General features: G+C 50.0%; 1 protein-coding gene across 1 annotated transcript in view; it reads right to left on the bottom strand.

Annotated features, from left to right (window-relative positions):
* LOC116366449 (protein kinase C beta type) overlaps positions 1-17,085 on the bottom strand; it is a gene marked incomplete at its 5' end in the record, with an annotated part of 46,767 nt that overhangs the window by 19,039 nt on the left and 10,643 nt on the right. Inside the window, 5 exon segments of the mRNA XM_031818536.1 lie at positions 660-833; positions 2,421-2,564; positions 4,346-4,442; positions 5,857-5,991; positions 10,108-10,264. Coding sequence (XP_031674396.1) covers positions 660-833; positions 2,421-2,564; positions 4,346-4,442; positions 5,857-5,991; positions 10,108-10,264 — 707 coding nt within the window.

Consider the following 17,085-nt stretch of genomic DNA (forward strand, 5'->3'; position numbering starts at 1 on the left):
CAATGGCAGAATACCTGACCACTGTGACTGACCCTAAACAGAGAGTACACAATGGCAGAATACCTGACCACTGTGACTGACCCAAAATTAAGAAAATCCTTGACTATGTACAGACTCAGTGAGCACAGCACAGGTAAATTTTTGTTGTTTTTCACTTTATATATTCACTTTGTATGTTGTCTACCTCACTTGCTTTGGCAATGTTAACACATGTTTCCCATGCCAATAAAGCCCTTGAATTGAATTGAATTGAATTGAATTGAATTGAATTGAGAGAGAGAGAGAGAGAGAGAGAGAGAGAGAGAGAGAGAGAGAGAGAGAGAGAGAGAGAGAGAAAGAGAGAGAGAGAGAAAGAGAGAGAGAAAGAGAGAGAGAGAGAGAGAAAGAGAGAGAGAAAGAGAGGGAGAGAGAAAGAAAGAGAGAGAGAGACAGAGAGAGAGAGAGACAGAGAGAGACAGAGAGAGAGAGAGAGAGAGAGAGAGAGAGAGAAAGAGACTGTTCAGTATTCCCAGAGTTCCACCTCAGAAAACACTGATAAAAGCAGACCACCTGCTCTTGAGAATGGTGTTTCTCTCTGGGTGTGGTTACCATGGTCTGGAAGCAGGAGTGGAGCTGGTCAGGACGTGTGTGTGTGTGTGTGTGTGTGTTTGTGTGGTTACCATGGTCTGGAAGCAGGAGTGGAGCTGTGTGAGGAAGGGAGGTTTCCCGGACAGGGCCAGGACCCTCTTCTCCACCATGGTGCACTCCACATCATCATCCTGAATCACCACGTCCTTCTTCAGGATCTTTACAGCGTACAGCTCGTCTGCTCCTTTACGCTCTGCTAACATCACCTAGAGACGAGGGGATCTTTAACAGAGTAACACACCCCCTCCCTGTCCCCCACATACAGTCTCCCCCCCACATACAGCTCGTCTGCTCCTTTACGCTCTGCTAACATCACCTAGAGACGAGGGGATCTTTAACAGAGTAACACACCCCCTCCCTGTCCCCCACATACAGTCCCCCCCCCATACAGTCCCCCCCCCCTCATACAGCTCGTCTGCTCCTTTACGCTCTGCTAACATCACCTAGAGACGAGGGGATCTTTAACAGAGTAACACACCCCCTCCCTGTCCCCCACATACAGTCCCCCCCACATACAGTCTCCCCCCCATACAGTCCACCCCCCCTCATACAGCTCGTCTGCTCCTTTACGCTCTGCTAACATCACCTAGAGACGAGGGGATCTTTAACAGAGTAACACACCCCCTCCCTGTCCCCCACATACAGTCCCCCCCACATACAGTCTCCCCCCCATACAGTCCCCCCCCCCACATACAGTCCCCCCCCTCATACAGCTCGTCTGCTCCTTTACGCTCTGCTAACATCACCTAGAAACGAGGGGATCTTTAACAGAGTAACACACCCCCTCCCTGTCCCCCACATACAGTCCCCCCCCCCCACATACAGCCCCCCCCCCACATACAGTCTCCCCCCCACATACAGTCCCCCCCCCACATACAGTCCCCCCCCCATACAGTCCACCCCCCTCATACAGCTCGTCTGCTCCTTAACACTCTGCTAACATCACCTAGAGACGAGGGGATCTTTAACAGAGTAACACACCCCCTCCCTGTCCCCCACATACAGTCTCCCCCCCCACATACAGTCCCCCCCTCATACAGCTCGTCTGCTCCTTTACGCTCTGCTAACATCACCTAGAGACGAGGGGATCTTTAACAGAGTAACACACCCCCTCCCTGTCCCCAACATACAGTCTCTCCATCCAGTCTCTACGTCCCCCACATACAGTCCCCCCTCCCCCACATACACCCTCCCCGTCCCCCACATACATACAGTCTCTCCGTCTCCCATACAGTCTCTCCACCCCCCCCCACACCACGCACACACATACAGTCTCTTTGTCCCCCCCATACAGTCCCCCCCATACAGCCCCCCCCATACAGTCCCCCCTCCCATACAGTCCCCCCTCCCCCACATAAACCCTCCCCGTCCCCCACATACAGTCTCTCTGTCCCACCATACAGTCCCCCCCCATACAGTCCCCCCTCCCCCATACAGTCCCCCCCCATACAGTCCCCCCCCCAATACAGTCCCCCCTCCCCCATACAGTCCCCCCCCATACAGTCTCTCCCCCATACAGTCCCCCCCCCATACAGTCCCCCCTCCCCCATACAGTCCTCCCCCATACAGTCCCCCCCATACAGTCCCCCCCCATACAGACCCCCCCCATACAGTCCCCCCCATACAGTCCCCCCCCCATACAGTCCCCCCTCCCCCATACAGTCCCCCCTCCCCCATACAGTCCCCCCTCCCCCATACAGTCCCCCCCTCCCCCATACAGTCCCCCCTCCCCCATACAGTCCCCCCTCCCCCATACGGTCCTCCCTCCCCCATACAGTCTCTCCTCCACATACCTTCCCGAAGCTGCCCTTGCCCAACACCATAATGAAGTTGAAGTCTGTCAGTTTGACGCGGTCCTGGTTACCGTTGCTATCGTACTTAGAGGTGGAGTTAGAGGAGGAGCCGTCTGTGTTCTTACCGGGACCAATCTTAGCCCTCTGACGGGGAGAGACAACATTATGATCAGAGTTACAGTTTCTTAGGTCAACATTTTGAGTTTGATAACTGCCATAAAAACTTAATTACATGTTCTTCAATCTAGAAGAATTGCAGTCAGGACTGAAGAGTATAAATATCTGCTTTTCTCTCTCTAAACATTAAGCTCACGTCATTCATCACGGTCAGAGGACTGTTACAGACAGAGGTTGGAACAGGGGACTGTTACATAGAGGTTGGAACAGGGGACTGTTACATAGAGGTTGGAACAGGGGACTGTTACATAGAGGTTGGAACAGGGGACTGTTACATAGAGGTTGGAACAGGGGACTGTTACATAGAGGTTGGAACAGGGGACTGTTACATAGAGGTTGGAACAGGGGACTGTTACATAGAGGTTGGAACAGGGGACTGTTACATAGAGGTTGGAACAGGGGACTGTTACATAGAGGTTGGAACAGGGGACTGTTACATAGAGGTTGGAACAGGGGACTGTTAGAGGTTGGAACAGGGGACTGTTAGATAGAGGTTGGAACAGGGGACTGTTACATAGAGGTTGGAACAGGGGACTGTTACATAGAGGTTGGAACAGGGGACTGTTAGATAGAGGTTGGAACAGGGGACTGTTACATAGAGGTTGGAACAGGGGACTGTTACATAGAGGTTGGAACAGGGGACTGTTACATAGAGGTTGGAACAGGGGACTGTTACATAGAGGTTGGAACAGGGGACTGTTAGAGGTTGGAACAGGGGACTGTTAGATAGAGGTTGGAACAGGGGACTGTTACATAGAGGTTGGAACAGGGGACTGTTACATAGAGGTTGGAACAGGGGACTGTTACATAGAGGTTGGAACAGGGGACTGTTACATAGAGGTTGGAACAGGGGACTGTTACATAGAGGTTGGAACAGGGGACTGTTACATAGAGGTTGGAACAGGGGACTGTTACATAGAGGTTGGAACAGGGGACTGTTACATAGAGGTTGGAAACAGGGGACTGTTACATAGAGGTTGGAACAGGGGACTGTTACATAGAGGTTGGAACAGGGGACTGTTACAATAGAGGTTGGAACAGGGGACTGTTACATAGAGGTTGGAACAGGGGACTGTTACATAGAGGTTGGAACAGGGGACTGTTAGATAGAGGTTGGAACAGGGGACTGTTACATAGAGGTTGGAACAGGGGACTGTTACATAGAGGTTGGAACAGGGGACTGTTACATAGAGGTTGGAACAGGGGACTGTTACATAGAGGTTGGAACAGCGGGACTGTTACATAGAGGTTGGAACAGGGGACTGTTACATAGAGGTTGGAACAGGGGACTGTTACATAGAGGTTGGAACAGGGGACTGTTACATAGAGGTTGGAACAGGGGACTGTTACTTAGAGGTTGGAACAGGGGGCTGTTACATAGAGGTTGGAATAGGGGACTGTTACATAGAGGTTGGAACAGGGGACTGTTACATAGAGGTTGGAACAGGGGACTGTTACATAGAGGTTGGAACAGGGGACTGTTACATAGAGGTTGGAACAGGGGACTGTTACATAGAGGTTGGAACAGGGGACTGTTACATAGAGGTTGGAACAGGGGACTGTTACTTAGAGGTTGGAACAGGGGACTGTTACATAGAGGTTGGAACAGGGGACTGTCACATAGAGGTTGGAACAGGGGACTGAGCGGGTAAAATGTGTTTGGACTGCAGCCTAGGATTTAATACCAGCATCCCTCCCTCTGGTTCACACGCTCACTTCCCGCCAGTGATGTCATCGGTTTCTCTCACCTCAAACTTTTGTCGTAGTTCCTCGTTGCCATCTTCTCCGTCTGGTTGGACAGGAACATTAAAGTACTCTCCCTCCTCCTGGGACAACAATTTAAACCTGTAGAATATACAGATGAACACTACAGATGAACACTACAGATTAACACTACAGATTACCACTACAGATTAACACTACGGATGAACACTACAGATGAACACTACAGATGAACACTACAGATGAACACTACAGATTACCACTACAGATTAACACTACGGATGAACACTACAGATGAACACTACAGATGAACACTACAGATGAACACTACAGATGAACACTAACACTACAGATGAACACTACTACTACTACTATCCAGCCGTGATGTATACTGCTCATATGGACGTGGAACAAGAGCTGCCAGAGGAGACTCAGCCTATCCAGCCTCCATCTCACCAACTCCTTGTTTCTGGAGTTTGTAGATGCCCCTCCCACCCTCCCTCCTCTCCATCCTCCCTCCCTCCTCTCCCTCTATCCTCCTCTCCTCCCTCCCTCCCTCCCTCCCTCCATCTCACCATCTCACCATCCTCCTCTCCCTCCCTTTCTCCTTCCATCTCACCATCCTCCTCTCCCTCCCTCTCTCCTTCCATCTCACCATCCTCCTCTCCCTCCCTCTCTCCTTCCATCTCACCATCCTCCCCTCCCTCCCTCCCTCCCTCCCCTCCCTCCCTCCCTCCCTCCCTCCCTCCCTCCCTCCCTCCCTCCCTCCCTCCATCCTCCTCTCCCTCCATCCTCCATCTCTCTCCCTCCCTCCATTCACCTCTCCCTCCATCCTCCTCTCCCTCCATCCCTCCCTCCCTCCATCCTCCATCTCTCTCTCCCTCCCTCCCTCCATCCTCCTCTTCCACCTCCTCCTCTCCCTCCCTCCCTCCCTCCATCTCACCATCTCACCATCCTCCTCTCCCTCCCTTTCTCCTTCCATCTCACCATCCTCCTCTCCCTCCCTCTCTCCTTCCATCTCACCATCCTCCTCTCCCTCCCTCTCTCCTTCCATCTCACCATCCTCCCCTCCCTCCCTCCCTCCCTCCCTCCCTCCCTCCCTCCCTCCCTCCCTCCCTCCCTCCCTCCCTCCCTCCCTCCCTCCTCTGCCTCCCTCCATCCTCCTCTCCCTCCATCCTCCATCTCTCTCCCTCCCTCCATTCACCTCTCCCTCCATCCTCCTCTCCCTCCATCCCTCCCTCCCTCCATCCTCCATCTCTCTCTCCCTCCCTCCCTCCATCCTCCTCTTCCTCCTCCTCCTCCTCTCCCTCCATCCTATCCTCCTCTTCCTCCTCTTCCTCCCTCCCTCCTCCTCTCTCTCCATCTCTCTCTCCCTCCATCCTCTCCCTCCCTCCTTCCCTCCCTCCTCCCTCCCTCCCTCCCTCCCTCCCTCCCTCCCTCCCTCCCTCCCTCCCTCCCTCCCTCCCTCCCTCCCTCCCTCCCTCCCTCCCTCCCTCCTCTATCTCCCTCCCTCCCTCCCTCCCTCCCTCCATCTTACCATCCGTCCACTCCCTGTTTCTGGAGCTCTGAGATGCCGAATGAGAGCGCTCCCATGAAGTCGTTCCTGCTGGTCAGATCCCAGTCCCAGATCTCCACCGACAGACGCCGGTCCTTATCAGAGTCCTTCAGAGGACTAGAGGGAGAGAGAGAGAGCGAGAGAGCGAGGGAGAGAGAGAGAGAATCAATACTTCCCAAGATGCAACGGTTCAAGACTTTATCTCGATGTCTTTATCTTGACAGAGTGTAAAGTATCGTTCACAGATATTGAAAATGTTTAAAAAGGTCAAAGGCTTCTGCACACCCACTAACTATTGATGACGTGGTACCGATCAACTACAACCCACTAACTATTGATGACGTGGTACCGATCAACTACAACCCACTAACTATTGATGACGTGGTACCGATCAACTACAACCCACTAACTATTGATGACGTGGTACCGATCAACTACAACCCACTAACTATTGATGACGTGGTACCGATCAACTACAACCAACTGACTATTGATGACGTGGTACCGATCAACTACAACCCACTAACTATTGATGACGTGGTACCGATCAACTACAACCCACTAACTATTGATGACGTGGTACCGATCAACTACAACCAACTGACTATTGATGACGTGGTACCGATCAACTACAACCCACTAACTATTGATGACGTGGTACCGATCAACTACAACCAACTGACTATTGATGACGTGGTACCGATCAACTACAACCCACTAACTATTGATGACGTGGTACCGATCAACTACAACCCACTAACTATTGATGATGTGGTACCAATCAACTACAACCCACTAACTATTGATGACGTGGTACCGATCAACTACAACCAACTGACTATTGATGACGTGGTACCGATCAACTACAACCCACTAACTATTGATGACCAACTGAGACTACAACCCACTAACTATTGATGACGTGGTACCGATCAACTACAACCCACTAACTATTGATGACGTGGTACCGATCAACTACAACCCACTAACTATTGATGACGTGGTACCGATCAACTACAACCCACTAACTATTGATGACGTGGTACCGATCAACTACAACCCACTAACTATTGATGACGTGGTACCGATCAACTACAACCCACTAACTATTGATGACGTGGTACCGATCAACTACAACCCACTAACTATTGATGACGTGGTACCGATCAACTACAACCCACTAACTATTGATGATGTGGTACCGATCAACTATAACCCACTGACTATTGATGACGTGGTACCGATCAACTACAACCCACTAACTATTGATGATGTGGTACCAATCAACTACAACCAACTGACTATTGATGACGTGGTACCGATCAACTACAACCCACTAACTATTGATGACGTGGTACCGATCAACTACAACCCACTAACTATTGATGACGTGGTACCGATCAACTACAACCCACTAACTATTGATGACGTGGTACCGATCAACTACAACCCACTAACTATTGATGACGTGGTACCGATCAACTACAACCCACTAACTATTGATGACGTGGTACCGATCAACTACAACCCACTAACTATTGATGACGTGGTACCGATCAACTACAACCCACTAACTATTGATGACGTGGTACCGATCAACTACAACCCACTAACTATTGATGATGTGGTACCGATCAACTACAACCCACTAACTATTGATGACGTGGTACCGATCAACTACAACCAACTGACTATTGATGACGTGGTACCGATCAACTACAACCCACTAACTATTGATGATGTGGTACCGATCAACTACAACCCACTAACTATTGATGACGTGGTACCGATCAACTACAACCCACTAACTATTGATGACGTGGTACCAATCAACTACAACCAACTAACTATTGATGACGTGGTACTGATTGACTACAACCCACTAACTATTGATGACGTGGTACCGATCAACTATAACCCACTAACTATTGATGATGTGGTACCGATCAACTACAACCCACTAACTATTGATGATGTGGTACCGATCAACTACAACCCACTAACTATTGATGATGTGGTACCGATCAACTACAACCCACTAACTATTGATGACGTGGTATCGATCAACTACAACCCACTAACTATTGATGACGTGGTACCAATCAACTACAACCCACTAACTATTGATGATGTGGTACCGATCAACTACAACCCACTAACTATTGATGACGTGGTATCGATCAACTACAACCCACTAACTATTGATGACGTGGTACCAATCAACTACAACCCACTAACTATTGATGACGTGGTACCGATCAACTACAACCCACTAACTATTGATGACCAACTGAGACTACAACCCACTAACTATTGATGACGTGGTACCGATCAACTACAACCCACTAACTATTGATGACGTGGTACCGATCGACTACAACCCACTAACTATTGATGATGTGGTACCGATCAACTACAACCCACTAACTATTGATGACGTGGTACCAATCAACTACAACCAACTAACTATTGATGACGTGGTACTGATTGACTACAACCCACTAACTATTGATGACGTGGTACCGATCAACTATAACCCACTAACTATTGATGACGTGGTACCAATAAACTACAACCCACTAACTATTGATGACGTGGTACTGATCGACTACAACCCACTAACTATTGATGACGTGGTACCGATCGACTACAACCCACTAACTATTGATGACGTGGTACCGATCGACTACAACCCACTAACTATTGATGACGTGGTACCGATCAACTACAACCCACTAACTATTGATGACCAACTGAGACTACAACCCACTAACTATTGATGACGTGGTACCAATCAACTACAACCCACTAACTATTGATGACGTGGTACCGATCAACTACAACCCACTAACTATTGATGACCAACTGAGACTACAACCCACTAACTATTGATGACGTGGTACCGATCGACTACAACCCACTAACTATTGATGACGTGGTACCGATCGACTACAACCCACTAACTATTGATGACGTGGTACCGATCGACTACAACCCACTAACTATTGATGATGTGGTACCGATCAACTACAACCCACTAACTATTGATGACGTGGTACCGATCAACTACAACCAACTAACTATTGATGACGTGGTACTGATTGACTACAACCCACTAACTATTGATGACGTGGTACCGATCAACTATAACCCACTAACTATTGATGACGTGGTACCAATCAACTACAACCCACTAACTATTGATGACGTGGTACCGATCGACTACAACCCACTAACTATTGATGACGTGGTACCAATCAACTACAACCCACTAACTATTGATGACGTGGTACCGATCGACTACAACCCACTAACTATGGATGACGTGGTACCGATCGACTACAACCCACTAACTATTGATGACGTGGTACAGATCGACTACAACCCACTAACTATTGATGACCAACTGAGACTACAACCCACTAACTATTGATGACGTGGTACCGATCAACTACAACCCACTAACTATTGATGACGTGGTACCGATCAACTACAACCCACTAACTATTGATGACCAACTGAGACTACAACCCACTAACTATTGATGACGTGGTACCGATCGACTACAACCCACTAACTATTGATGACGTGGTACCGATCGACTACAACCACTAACTATTGATGACGTGGTACTGATCGACTACAACCCACTAACTATTGATGACGTGGTACTGATCAACTACAACCCACTAACTATTGATGACGTGGTACCGATCAACTACAACCCACTAACTATTGATGACGTGGTACTGATCGACTACAACCCACTAACTATTGATGACGTTGTACTGATCGACTACAACCCACTAACTATTGATGACGTTGTACCGATCGACTACAATCGATGACCAACTGAGACTACAACCCACTAACTATTGATGACGTGGTACCAATCAACTACAATCGATGACCAACTGAGACTAAACACCAGACAGATTAGAGATCAGACTCCATCAGAGCACCACAGAAGGGAGGAGGAGGAAGAGAAACAAAGCTTTCCTTCTGTATGTTTATCTGTGACGCCTGGATCTCCTTCAAAACAAAGATAATGTAAAGTCTAGAGCTCTCCCGACTCCTAAGGGTTCTAACAACAAAGATATTATAAATAAAGGAGATATCGCATCATTTAAAAATAATTGTTTTTTTTGAACCGAAGACATTATAACATGAAATATATCTCTAAATGTGATGGTCTGTATAACAAAGATATTATAAAGAGTAGAGATGTCTCACAATGTGAAGCTCTCATTCCAGGTGGGGTTCAGGTTACAACTTGATGGTCTTGGTCTTCTGCTTGGTGTCACTCTTGGGGTCGGGATGAGTTTGAGCTTCACGTAGGGGTCAGACAGACCGTTAGGGTCCATGGGGACCAGGTTACAAGCCTCCTGGACTGGAGAGCGGAGGAGAGGGTGGAGAGGAGGGAGAGGAGGGAGAGGAGGAGAGGGTGGAGAGGAGGGAGAGGAGGAGAGGGTGGAGAGGAGAGGGAAGATAAATAGTTAACAAATTGTCAAACTGTAATTCAAATGAAATGAACTGTACTGTATTGCTGCTTTGAGAGGTCTGGGAGAGGGCGGAGAAAGGATGGAGAGAGGATGGAGAGAGGGTGGAGAGGATGGAGAGAGGATGGAGAGAGGGTGGAGAGAGGGTGGAGAGAGGATGGAGAGAGGATGGAGAGGATGGAGAGAGGGTGGAGAGAGGGTGGAGAGGATGGAGAGAGGATGGAGAGAGGGTGGAGAGAGGATGGAGAGAGGATGGAGAGGATAGAGAGAGGGCGGAGAGGATGGAGAGAGGATGGAGAGAGGGTGGAGAGAGGATGTAGAGAGGGTGGAGAGGATGGAGAGAGGGTGGAGAGAGGGTGGAGAGGATGGAGAGAGGATGGAGAGAGGGTGGAGAGGATGGAGAGAGGATGGAGAGAGGGTGAGAGAGGATGGAGAGAGGATGGAGAGGAAGAGAGAGGGCGGAGAGAGGGTGGAGAGGATGGAGAGAGGATGGAGAGAGGGTGGAGAGAGGATGGAGAGGATAGAGAGAGGGCGGAGAGAGGATGGAGAGAGGGTGGAGAGAGGGTGGAGAGAGGATGGAGAGAGGATGGAGAGAGGATGGAGAGAGGGTGGAGAGAGGATGGAGAGAGGATGGAGAGAGGATGGAGAGGATAGAGAGAGGGCGGAGAGAGGATGGAGAGGATAGAGAGAGGGCGGAGAGAGGATGGAGAGAGGGTGGAGAGAGGGTGGAGGATGAGAGAGGATGGAGAGAGGGTGGAGAGAGGATGGAGAGAGGGTGGAGAGAGGGTGGAGAGAGGGTGGAGAGAGGATGGAGAGAGGATGGAGAGAGGGTGGAGAGAGGGTGGAGAGAGGGTGGAGAGGATGGAGAGAGGGTGGAGAGAGGGTTGGAGAGGATGGAGAGAGGGTGGAGAGAGGGTGGAGAGGATGGAGAGAGGAATGGAGAGAGGATGGAGAGGATGGAGAGAGGATGGAGAGAGGAATGGAGAGGATAGAGAGAGGGCGGAGAGAGGGTGGAGAGGATGGAGAGAGGATGGAGAGAGGGTGGAGAGAGGATGGAGAGGATAGAGAGAGGGCGGAGAGAGGATGGAGAGGATAGAGAGAGGGCGGAGAGAGGATGGAGAGAGGGTGGAGAGAGGGGTGGAGAGGATGGAGAGAGGATGGAGAGAGGGTGGAGAGAGGTTGGAGAGAGGGTGGAGAGAGGTTGGAAGAGAGGGTGGAGAGAGGGTGGGAGAGAGGGTGGAGAGAGGATGGAGAGAGGATGGAGAGAGGGTGGAGAGAGGAGGAGAGAGGATGGAGAGAGGATGGAGAGAGGGAGGAGAGAGGATGGAGAGAGGATAGAAAGAGGGAGGAGGAGAGGATGGAGAGAGGATAGAGAGAGGAAGGAGAGAGATGGAGAGAGGATAGAGAGAGGATGGAGAGAGGTTGGAGAGAGGGTGGAGAGAGGGTGGAGAGAGGATGGAGAGAGGATGGAGAGAGGGTGGAGAGAGGATGGAGAGAGGATGGAGAGAGGATGGAGAGGATAGAGAGAGGGTGGAGAGAGGAAGGAGAGAGGATGGAGAGGATAGAGAGAGGGTGGAGAGAGGGTGGAGAGAGGAAGGAGAGAGGGCTGCTCAATGAGAGTGATTGAAGAAAACATTAATCTCTGTTGTATATCTGACAGGCTGAGTAAAACCAACAGGGAATTTAAAAATCAATAAACTATTCAGCACCAAACACAATCCAGAAACACTATATCACTATATGATCAATAATCAGTAATCAGGCTACAGCAACACAGCAGGACAGGGTACAGTAACACAGCAGGACAGGGTACAGTAACACAGCAGGACAGGGTACAGTAACACAGCAGGACAGGGTACAGTAACACAGCAGGACAGGGTACAGTAACACAGCAAGACAGGGTACCAGTACACAGTAACACAGCAGGCAGGGTACAGTAACACAGCAGGACAGGGTACAGTAACACAGTAACACAGCAGGACAGGGTACAGTAACACAGCAGGACAGGGTACAGTAACACAGCAGGACAGGGTACAGTAACACAGCAGGACAGGATACAGTAACACAGTAACACAGCAGGACAGGGTACCGTAACACAGCAGGACAGGGTACCGTAACACAGTAACACAGCAGGACAGGGTACAGTAACACAGCAGGACAGGGTACAGTAACACAGTAACACAGCAGGACAGGGTACAGTAACACAGGACAGGGTACAGTAACAGCAGGACAGGGTACAGTAACACAGCAGGACAGGGTACAGTAACACAGCAGGACAGGGTACAGTAACACAGCAGGACAGGGTACAGTAACACAGCAGGACAGGGTACAGTACACGCAGGACAGGGTACAGTAACGACCACAGGACAGGATACAGTAAACACAGTAACACAGCAGGACAGGGTACAGTAACACAGCAAGACAGGGTACAGTAACACAGCAGGACAGGGTACGGTAACACAGCAGGACAGGGTACAGTAACACAGTAACACAGCAGGACAGGGTACAGTAACACAGCAGGACAGGGTACAGTAACACAGCAGGACAGGGTACAGTAACACAGCAGGACAGGGCACAGTAACACAGCAGGACAGGGTACAGTACACAGTAGGACAGGGTACAGTAACACAGCAGGACAGGGTACAGTAAACAGCAGGACAGGTACAGTAACACAGCAGGACAGGGGTACAGTAACACAGCAGGACAGGGTAACAGTAACACAAGTAACACAGCAGGACAGGGTACAGTAACACAGCAGGACAGGGTACAGTAACACAGCAGGACAGGGGTACAGTAACACAGTAACACAGCAGGACAGGATACAGTAACACAGTAACACAGCAGGACAGGGTACAGTAACACAGCAGGACAGGATACAGTAACACAGCAGGACAGGTACAGTAACACAGCAAGACAAGGGTACAGTAACACAGTAACACAGCAGGACAGGGTACAGTAACACAGCAGGACAGAGTACAGTAACACAGTAACACAGCAGGACAGGGTACAGTAACACAGCAGGACAGGGTACATTAACACAGCAGGACAGGGTACAGTAACACAGCAGGACAGGGTACAGTAACACAGCAGGACAGGGTACAGTAACACAGCAAGACAGGGTACAGTAACACAGTAACACAGCAGGACAGGGTACAGTAACACAGCAGGACAGGGTAACAGTAACACAGCAGGACAGGGTACAGTAACACAGCAGGACAGGGTACAGTAACACAGCAGGACAGGGTACAGTAACACAGCAGGACAGGGTACAGTAAACACAGCAGGACAGGGTACAGTAAACACAGCAGGACAGGGTACAGTAACACAGTAACCAGCAGGACAGGGTACAGTACGCAGTAACACAGCAGGACAGGGTACAGTAACACAGCAGGACAGGGTACAGTACACAGTAACACAGCAGGACAGGGTACAGTAACACGTAACACAGCAGGACAGGGTACAGTAACACAGTAACACAAGCAGGACAGGGTACAGTAACACAGCAGGACAGGATACAGTAACACAGTAACACAGCAGGACAGGGTACAGTAACACAGCAAGACAGGGTACAGTAACCAGCAGGACAGGTACAGTAACACAGCAGGACAGGGTACAGTAACACAGTAACACATCAGGACAGGGTACGTAACACAGTAACACAGCAGGACAATGGGTACAGTAACACAGCAGGACAGGGTACAGTAACACAGCAGGACAGGGTACAGTAACACAGAACACAGGGACAGGGTACAGTAACAGTAACAGTCATCAGCAGGACAGCGGTACAGTAACACCAGCAGGACAGGGTACAGTAACACAGCAGGACAGGGTACAGTAACACAGCAGGACAGGGTACAGTAACACAGCAGGACAGGGATACAGTACACCAAGGACAGGCAGGAGGACAGGGTACAGTAACCAGCCGGACTAGGATACAGTAACACAGTACACAGCAGGACAGGGTACATACACCGCAAGGCAGGGTCAGGTAACACAGTTAACACAGCAGGCAGGGTACAGTAACACAGTAGCCCCAGCAGGACAGGGTACAGTAACACAGCAGGACAGGGTACAGTAACACAGCAAGGACAGGGTACAGTAACACAGCGCAGGACAGGGTACAGTACACAGCAGGACAGGATACCGTACCACAGTACACAGCAGGACAGGGTACACAGTACACAGCAGGACAGGGGTACAGTAAACACAGTAACACAAGCAGGACAGGGTACAGTAACACAGCAGGACAGGGTACAGTAACACAGCAGGACAGGGTACAGTAACACAGCAGGACAGGATACAGTAACACAGTAACACAGCAGGACAGGGTACAGTAACACAGCAGGACAGGGTACAGTAACACAGCAGGACAGGGTACAGTAACACAGCAGGACAGGGTACAGTAACACAGTAACACAGCAGGACCGGGTACAGTAACACAGCAGGACAGGGTACAGTAACACAGCAGGACAGGGTACAGTAACACAGCAGGACAGGGTACAGTAACACAGCAGGACAGGGTACAGTAACACAGCAGGACAGGATACAGTAACACAGTAACACAGCAGGACAGGGTACAGTAACACAGCAGGACAGGGTACAGAACACAGTAACACAGCAGGACAGGGTACAGGTAACACAGCAGGACAGGGTACAGTAACACAGTAACACAGCAGGACAGGGTACAGTAACACAGCAAGACAGGGTATAGTAAACACATAACACAGCAGGACAGGGTGCAGTAACACAGCAGGACAGGGTACAGTAACACAGCAGGACAGGGTACACGTAACACAGCAGGACAGGGTTACAGTACACAGCAGGACAGGTAACACCAGTACACAGCAGGACAGGGTACATTAACACAGCAGGACAGGGTACAGTAACACAGTAGGACAGGGTACAGTAACACAGTAACACAGCAGGACAGGGTACAGTAACACAGCAGGACAGGGTACAGTAACACAGTTAGGACAGGGTACAGTAACACAGTAACACAGCAGGACAGGGTACAGTAACACAGTAGGACAGGGTACAGTAACACAGTAACACAGCAGGACAGGGTACAGTAACACAGCAGGACAGGGTACAGTAAACCAGCAGGACAGGGTACAGTAACACAGTAACACAGCAGGACAGGGTACCAGTAAACACAGTAACACAGCAGGACAGGGTACAGTAACACAGCAGGACAGGGTACAGTAACACAGCAGGAACAGGGTACAGTAACACAGTAACACAGCAGGACAGGGTACAGTAACACAGTAGGACAGGGTACAGTAACACAGCAGGACAGGGTACAGTAACACAGCAGGACAGGGTACAGTAACACAGTAACACAGCAGGACAGGGTACAGTAACACAGCAGGGTAGGGTACAGTAACACAGCAGGACAGGGTACAGTAACACAGCAGGACAGGGTACAGTAACACAGCAGGACAGGGGTACAGTAACACAGCAGGACAGGGTACAGTAACACAGCAGGACAGGGTACAGTAACACAGCAGGACAGGGTACAGTAACACAGCAGGACAGGGTACATAACACAGCAGGACAGGGTACAGTAACACAGTAGGACAGGGTACAGTACACAGCAGGACAGGTACAGTAACACAGCAGGACAGGGTACAGTAACACAGTAACACAGCAGGACAGGATACAGTAACACAGTAACACAGCAGGACAGGGTACAGTAACACAGCAGGACAGGATACAGTAACACAGTAACACAGCAGGACAGGGTACAGTAACACAGCAAGACAGGGTACAGTAACACAGTAACACAGCAGGACAGGGTACAGTAACACAGCAGGACAGAGTACAGTAACACAGTAACACAGCAGGACAGGGTACAGTAACACAGCAGGACAGGGTACATTAACACAGCAGGACAGGGTACAGTAACACAGCAGGACAGGGTACAGTAACACAGCAGGACAGGGTACAGTAACACAGCAGGACAGGGTACAGTAACACAGCAGGACAGGGTACAGTAACACAGCAAGACAGGGTACAGTAACACAGTAACACAGCAGGACAGGGTACAGTAACACAGCAGGACAGGGTACAGTAACACAGTAACACAGCAGGACAGGGTACAGTAACACAGCAGGACAGGGTACAGTAACACAGCAGGACAGGGTACAGTAACACAGCAGGACAGGGTACAGTAACACAGTAACCAGCAGGACAGGGTACAGTAACGCAGTAACACAGCAGGCAGGGTACAGTAACACGCAGGACAGGGTACAGTAACACAGTAACACAGCAGGACAGGGTACATTAACACAGTAACACAGCAGGACAGGGTACAGTAACACAGTAACACAGCAGGACAGGGTACAGTAACACAGCAGGACAGGATACAGTAACACAGTAACACAGCAGGACAGGGTACAGTAACACAGCAAGACAGGGTACAGTAACACAGCAGGACAGGGTACAGTAACACAGCAGGACAGGGTACAGTAACACAGTAACACAGCAGGACAGGGTACAGTAACACAGTAACACAGCAGGACAGGGTACAGTAACACAGTAGGACAGGGTACAGTAACACAGTAACACAGCAGGACAGGGTACAGTAACACAGCAGGACAGGGTACAGTAACACAGCAGGACAGGGTACAGTAACACAGCAGGACAGGGTACAGTAACACAGCAGGACTGGATACAGTAACACAGTAACACAGCAGGACAGGGTACAGTAACA

Source organism: Oncorhynchus kisutch, unplaced genomic scaffold (assembly GCF_002021735.2).
Source record: "Oncorhynchus kisutch isolate 150728-3 unplaced genomic scaffold, Okis_V2 scaffold1467, whole genome shotgun sequence".
Lineage (NCBI taxonomy): Eukaryota > Metazoa > Chordata > Actinopteri > Salmoniformes > Salmonidae > Oncorhynchus > Oncorhynchus kisutch.